At 42.0% G+C, this 8,071-nt stretch overlaps 1 protein-coding gene across 2 annotated transcripts in view; it reads right to left on the bottom strand.

The window, feature by feature from the left end:
• MTR (5-methyltetrahydrofolate-homocysteine methyltransferase) overlaps positions 1–8,071 on the bottom strand; it is a 114,188-nt gene that overhangs the window by 17,545 nt on the left and 88,572 nt on the right. For both annotated transcript variants that reach the window (XM_023509023.1, XM_012813832.2), the window contains exon 25: positions 3,168–3,249. In XM_023509023.1, coding sequence (XP_023364791.1) covers positions 3,168–3,249 — 82 coding nt within the window. The remainder of the gene's footprint in view (positions 1–3,167; positions 3,250–8,071) is intronic.

Below are 8,071 nucleotides of genomic sequence, written 5' to 3' on the forward strand. Positions count from 1 at the left end.
GCGCGGTCCTGTTCCCTGTTCATTTCAGTTAGATGAAAAGACTCTGAGCCAAAGAGCCAATAACCAACTGAGACCAATTATGCTACTGTCTCCCCGGCCAAGTATCACTAGCGGTTACCAAAACAATTTATCATCTGACTTATGTTTGAGTAATTTCAAAAAGTGGCCATTTCTTTATGAGAAGAGCTAAATACTGCTGGCGGGCTGGCTGCACCAAACTGTAAAGGGTACGAGTGCCCACTCCCCATCCCCTGCCTGGCCATCAGCTCGGCCCCTGCTGCTCTCACTCCCGGAGGCCGTCCTCCAAACATGGAACCAAGCGGCCCTCAGAAAATGCCAGCACTGTGTGCGCTAATCACACTAATGGGTCCCACAGCCTTGTCTCCAAGTGGAAAACATTCAGGGCTGTTCACTGGCAACATTTGAAAATAGCAACAAATGTTAAAAAAAAAAAAAAAAGAGGTCCACTGGCCACTCAGCCATGGACTTGACGATATAGGAAGGCTATCTGGAAAGTATCCCGCCATTGTTAACACTATTAAGTTTTCATATTACATGGCTCGATACTTTCTGGACAGCCTTCATTTGCCCCTATGAAACACAGTCCAAAAATAAGATTGTTTTAAAATTGAGGTACGGGGCAGCACCTGGGGCTCAAAGGAGTGGGGCACCAGCCCCATGTACCAGAGGTGGTGGGTTCAAACCCAGCCCTGGCCAAAACCTGCAAAAAAAAAAAATAATAATAATAATAAATAAAAATAAAATAAAATTGAGATACAGAAATGTGGCTTTATTTGCACATTAGCCTACAACAACAAAAAATTAAAAATTGCAATTCTATAATCCCAATCTGACTTAATTTTCTTTTTTAATAAAGCAGAATTGTTAAATATTACTGAGAATCAAGTGTAATTTAGCAGTGAGTAAGATCACTTGCACTTAAGTCCCACATCCTTCATGGATGTGTGGTCTCAGGAGAGTGGCCTCTTTGTCCCTGATTCCTGATCTCTAAAACAGGAATAATAGAAATATCTGACAATAAAAGAAAATAGTGACTAATTCTCACATAAATTGGATTTACTTTTGACCAAAGTACATTACTTAAACCTTAATTTTTAATTCAACTTGTTAATATGTTGTTAAGGATAGCGCATCCTCATTTATAAGTGAAATATGTTTGTAATTTCCCCTTTATAATGATATATTTTCTCCAATTTTAATATCGGGTGTCTCCAGATTAAGTAGAAAGATTTTGAAGTATTTCTTCTTTTTCTATTGTCTATAAGATTTGGCATGATCTGTTTTTTGAAATTATCTTTTACTTTTATTTATAAATATTAGTCGTCTATTTTTTGAGACTTTGGAAAAAAAATCATAAGAAGAAGTTAACTGATGACTCCATACAGAACCTCAGAGTCAAAGCATTCTATAATAGACATACTCTCATCTGACAATGTGAATGTTACTTTCTTTGCATTATTATTATGATTGCTTAATATATCGATGTAGCAATCGTCTGATTTCTTTTCTGGATGTATTTATCTTCATTCTTTATGAGGTTTTTGTTTCTAGTCCTTATCTTAAACATTGTTATTGTTATTAAAAAAAATCTTATGAGGTTATTCTGAGGATTAAATAAAATAATCCATTCAAAGCACAGTATCTGGCACACCATAAATTTTCAATAATGTTGGCAAGTATTGCGTAACTTTCACATAAATAAACCCACATGTCTGAAAGAATTCCCTCAGAAGAAGCTAAGAAAATGTGGGCACCACCCTAGTCCAGGCTGTGCAACGCCACCGCAAGTTTCCCAGGTCACGAGGCCTCCTCAGTAACTTTTCTGGCCTGCAAAATGCAAAGGCTGCATAGAGCTTTTCCAAGGGTTTCCACACTGTGCTTTTCAGTGAACAGTATGAATGGGACAAAAGACGGAAGGGGCTACGTGGCTCTTTTCTGTACCACACTGAGTTTCCAGGTGAGATGTCACTTGCGGGGTTCTGCAGCTAAAACCAACTTGGAAACCACTGGACCACATGGTCTCTGAGCTGCCCCCCGAGTTCTAACCTATTATTCAGCCAAAACAATAAAACCTATAACAAGATAGACCATCAGGCTCCACTAAGGGAGAAAAGCAGGTAAAGACACTTGGGCAAGTTATGTACTTACTTACTTACGTACTTATTTAGAGACAAAGTCTCACTCTGTCACCCAGGCTAGAGTACTAGAGGCTTCAGCCGAGCTCATAGCAACCTCAAACTCCTGCGCTCAAGCAATCCTCCTGCCTCAGCCTTCCAAGTAGCTAGGACTATAGGCATGAACCACCATGCCCAGCTAACTTTTCTGTTTTTAGTAGAGATGGCGTCTCACTCTTGCTCAGGCTGCCTTGGCCTCCCAGAGTGCCAGGATTGTAGGAGTGAGCCACAGCAGCTGGCCACAAGTTGTTTATTATTATTCATGGAGAAACAGAATCTATTATTCTGGGTTTTAAATATCCACTGAATATTGTTCTGTCTTTGGGTAGCAGCAACCAGGCTGTTCTCAAGTGAGGTGTTTTTCTATCTGGAAAGATGTTGTTTTTCAAATCCTTGAAAACTTGACCAACTCTGGCAGTGGTCACCTAAGCGCCTATTCATATTTGTTAAGTGGGTAAAATCTCTCTGCCTGGGTTGGTGTCCAGGTCAAAGGTACTTTGGGGTCACCTGTGTCTGCTGCTCAGCTCTGCAGTGATTGCTGAAATTACAGGACTTGGTCCCCGGGACCTCCCTCCTTCCAGGGAGGCAGACGCTGCAGGGGCCCACCACAGGCTGCTGATTTACCTTCCTTTAATAAAAATGAACGGAGGGAGGTGCCTGTGGCTCTGTGAGTAGGACGCTGGCCCCATATACCAAGGGTGGCGGGTTCAAACCTGGCCCCAGCCAACTGCAACAAAAAAATAGCCGGCTGCCTATAGTCCCAGCTACTCAGGAGGCTGAGACAAGAGAATCGCCTAAGCCCAAGAGCTGGAGGTTGCTGTGAGCTGTGACTTCACAGCACTCTAAGGGCGACAAAGTGAGACTCTGTCTCTAAAAAAATGAATGGAAATGAGTAGGTCCTGAGTGACACCTCACCTCTTAACACTCTCTGTTTCTTTTACACACCTGATAAGAACGTGGCCCCATACTCACCACCACCACACTCTTAGATGCGTCCAGGACATGGATCACAGGCGCGCTGTACCTCGGAGCTATTTTAACTGCTGTGTGGGTTCTGAAAAGAGAGGTCAGAAAGAAACACACATCCATCAGCACCGACACCCCCTATACAATTCTTGTTCAGGACTACTAGAGATAATGTGTATCTGCAGTATCTTCCAGGGAAAGATTTCGAGGGACTTACAAATATTGAACTTCAAATTTCCCTTGTAAAACACGAGTGACAGAAGGGGAAACCAAGCACAGGCTATACAGAAGACTGTGACAAAATCAGAAAGACTTGTCCTCAGTTCTGCCAACCAGGGACTGAGCCCACAGCCCAGGGCTCATTGGCAGCCTGTCTGACCTCAGAGAAATATTTACTGCCATCATGGTCAAGTTGAATTCCTTCCTCCAAATGAGGTGGGATACCAGCCAGGGCCCGTGAGGAACCAGGAACCAGGCAGAGGACACAGGATGCCACTGTCGCGCAGCTGCTCCCCTATTCATTGGAGACGCCTCAATGGGTGGCCCCAATCCTACACTGTAGTTAAAGTACAAAACCCGAAATTCAACAGAAAATAATACAGACAGGCAAAAGCAAGACAAATATTTTATTTTATAAGATTGGCTCAGCTCCAAATCCCAAACTTCGTTGCCAAACTTGAAAATGTCAGTACTGGGAAAAAGCGCCCTTTAATCCTTAAAATTACCTAATTAACTAAACTGCAAGACAAACTGCCCTCTGATTACTGGATGTTTATAGCAATAGGGCAAGCCACCTATCTACTGTTTCAGGATAGAACATAACAAAATTAAAATGACGACTGAAAACGTGACTGGCATCCCTTACAGAGGTTGCACCGGGGCCCTGGAGATGGGGACATGTGGACTGGTCATGATTCCACTTAGAGGTGCGCCAAGCAGCAGCCCCACAAAATGGGCAGTCCTCTCTCCTTTTCTCTCCTCCCACAGTAGCAGCAGTCTCGCCCCAAGTTGAGTGCTTTCATAATCTTTCCCCTCAACTAAAATGTAGTTTTGTTTGGAATGTTATCCAGAACAAGCTATTACGTGAGAAAGAAATGAAGTAGCAGGACATTATGTTTAATGCAATTTCATTTTTCTAAAACACCACCACTCCCAACCAACATCATGCCTAAGTTTAAAAAACACAGAAGGATCTATCTATGCTAGTTATATGGGGCTTAGAGGTAAAACTGAAGGTGAGAAGAGAGACGCAATCTTTATATTCTTCTGAGTTGTCAGACACACCTAGTAAGTGTAGGCTAAAGAGCTGATTTTTTAAAACCAGGAGACTATTAAAAGTGCCACATCTGTTTCTGTGGGTTTTTGGTTTTCTCTTTTTAGAGACAGTCTTACTCTATCGCCCTCGGTAGAGTGCCGTGGCATCACAGCTCACAGAAACCTCTAACTCCTGGGATTAAGCAATTCTCTTGCCTCAGCCTCCCCAGTAGCTGGGACTACAGGTGCCCACCACAACACCTGGCTTTTTGTTGCAGTTTGGCCCGGGCTGGGTTCGAACCTGCCACCCTCAGTATATGGCACCGGTGCCCTACTCACTGCGCCACAGGCGCTGCCTGTGTCTGTGTTTTTAATAGGCTTCTCAGGGCCAGCTCTAGAGCTCACTCATAATGAGACAGACAAGACCAACAACACTTCCCCTGTTTACAAATTATCTCCATTTGTAAATAGGAAGCAAAGGACTTATAAAGCCTTAAAGCGGGAGAAACGAGCTATAAGACAGACACGCCGGCATAAACCAGCCTGTGCAAGAGACGTCTTTGGGACTGGGCAGCTGGGGAGCCAAGCCACGGCCTGGAGCACTGGAGTGAACTCCACAGGACTTGTTTTGCACCCAGGGTGAGCTCAGGGACCAAAACCGGGAAGATACCTTTGGTATTCTGGGAGGGGGAGGATTTTCAAACAATAGGAAAAGTCAGAAAGAAGAAGCGCTTAAAGTTTCAAAACAGAACACAGCTCAGACTAAGCTCGCTTTTTCTTCTTCGGACGGTAAACTCCTTGAGTGCATGTATACAGCTCAATAAATATATTCATATTAAGTATATATTCTGCAAGGAAGCATTATTTTCAGTCTGATGACACTTACATGACCTGTCTCTTAAAGAGAACCAGTACACCAGTAAGATTAATTAGCCCACATCACAAAATCCCAAAACTACAGATGTTGGCGTGGATGGGGAGAGAAGGGAACGCTTCTACACTGCTGGTGGGAATGCAAGCTAATACGGCCTTTTTGGAAAGAAGTTTGGAGAACACTCAAGGAACTAAAAGTAGACCTACTGTTCAATCCCGCAATTCCTCTACTAGGTATATACCCAGATGATCAAAAATTATTTTACAATAAAGACATTTGCACCAGAATGTCTACTGCAGCCCAATTCATAATAGCCAAGATGTGGAAACAGCCCAAGTGTCCATCGACCTATGAATGGATTAACAAATTGTGGCATATGTACACCATGAAATACTAGGCAGCCATTAAAAAAGATGGAGACTTCACATCTTTTGTGTTTACCTGGATGGAGCTGGAACATATTCTTCTTAGTAAAGTATCCCAAGAATGTTAAAAATAGTATACAATGTACTTGATACTACTATGAAATCAGGATATAATCACCTACACACTCATATGAATGGCAAAACATAACTATAGTCCAGAAAGTAGAAGGGAAGAGGAGAGAGAGGGGAGAGGAGAGGGGATATGGGAGAAGGGAGGATATTTGGGGGGGGACCTCACCTAATGTGCATGATGCAATGGTACATTTCAAAACTATTAAGAAATGAATATAATTGTGATGGATGTGTTACTTAGTTCAATGTAAGCATTTCACATTGTATATCAAAGCAGTACCCTGAACCCCATAAATGCATCAATGTACAAAGTTATGATTTAATAAAAAAATATAAAAAGAATAAATTGATTTTGTTAGTAAACAAAAGAGAGAGAGAGAGAGAGAGAGAGAACCAGTACAATTTTAAGTATCAACACAGTATTTATTAAGGATTCAGAGGTTCTGAGTCAATTCTCTCTGATAGTCTTTTGGACCAGGGCACTGAGGAGAAATGGATGGATTCCACTATTAATAAATAAATAAAAGCAAAGTGCTGCTTTTCAACATAAAAACTGACAAGGCTAGATGACCAGAGGCATGGATTTGAGTTCACTTAGCCAGTAAAAGTACTTGTGGTTTCCTCATAAATAATTTGACATTTGCCTTCCTTATAATTTGTTTCCAATTTCTTTCTTCTAAGCTTCCATTTAATGCAAGCTTCTCCTGCTGGGAGACTTCTTTCTGAAGTCTATGGAGATGCAAAACATCCAGAATCTGTCCTGCCCTTCCTGGTACCAAGAGCAAAGGGCTAGACACTGAGAAGCATCTCAGATTCTGTCTCTGGTAAGTCATTCATGGGCCCTTAGGATTTAATTAGTTACCTCCCACACTTGTGAAATGGGCCTGGTGGTATTAACCTCAGAAGAATATTTCCAGGCTTGGCGCCTGTAGCTCAGTAGTTAGGGTGCCAGACGCATATACTGAGGATGGCAGGTTCAAATGCAGCCCAGGCCAGCTAATAAACAATGACAACTGCAACAAAAAAATAGCGGAGCATTGTGGTGGGCGCCTATAGTCCCAGCTACTTGGGAGGCTGAGGCAAGAGGATCTCTTAAGCCCAAGAGTTTGAGGTTGCTGTGAGCTGTGACACAGTACTCTACTAAGGGCAACATAGAGAAACTCTGTCTAAAAAAAAGTTATTTTGAATACAGTAAATACAAATGGGTATTCTAAGCGTTTATTTCATATCATACATACCCTATTCCAGAATTAATTTATGGTATTTTACATAAACATGGCATGACCAACAATTAAAATTCAGCGAGAAAAAGGAGAGAAATGGAAAATAAAGATGGGGAAATAAAGACAGAATCAGGAGTAAGATCAGCATATAAAATTCACTCCATCCCATATACAAGCCTAAACTCTAAGTTTCCCTGTGGTCAATGCAAAGAGAAAAATAAAGTCCCTGAGATGATTCAGTATCTTATTTTCCAGCAATTAAAAAAAAGACTCAGAAAATTAACTCAACCTTTGACCAATATGACTTCCTAACAAAGTCTCCAAAGTTATTTAAAAAAAAACAAAAACAACACAAAAAACTTAGACCCTTGAAAAGGCCTATAGCTAATAGGCCCAGATCTCCATTAACGTCATTTCTAGCTTGTAATACTACAACTATGCATATTACAGATAAGAGAGTATTCAGTTTTCTAGTCTCTTGTAGCTAACGGTTAAATAAGGCCACACCAAGCATATCTCCACCCATATTTCACTCCAGATCAGTAAATTCCTTCAACTTCTCCAAAGATCCACCCACTGGACATCCTTAACCCTCTTTAGGGTGTCCTGGAGGTAAGTTCTAATTTTGTTCATGCTGCAACAGGTCACTGGTATCTGGAAAGCCACAGGTTACATCCCCTGAGAGATGTGTTTGCATGAGTAGGTGGAAGTCCTGAGCCAGCTGTCATCTGGTCAAACACAGTTAGCAAAGGGAAGAGCAAGGCCACGGCTGAGTCCCTAACAGGTATGAAGGAAGTAACAACCAGGGCTCTGGGACTCCCAAAAGCTTTCTAACAAAGCTGGCTCTCACAGGGCGCCCCCCTGCGCCCCAGGGCCACATGTAGATTATGTGAGGACTGATTTGCTTATTGGTGGTATCAGGTATCACCAGACACCATTTCCTTTGCTCATCACCTTTCATTAGTGTTTGTTTATTCAATACGCAGCCCAAGACAACTCTTATCCTTCTAATGTGCAGCAGGAAAGAAAAAAGATGGTACAAAGCCTCACTAGATGATTTTC

The sequence above is a fragment of the Otolemur garnettii genome, unplaced genomic scaffold, assembly GCF_000181295.1.
Source record: "Otolemur garnettii isolate 467f Iridium unplaced genomic scaffold, OtoGar3 scaffold00312, whole genome shotgun sequence".
In the NCBI taxonomy this organism is placed as follows: domain Eukaryota; kingdom Metazoa; phylum Chordata; class Mammalia; order Primates; family Galagidae; genus Otolemur; species Otolemur garnettii.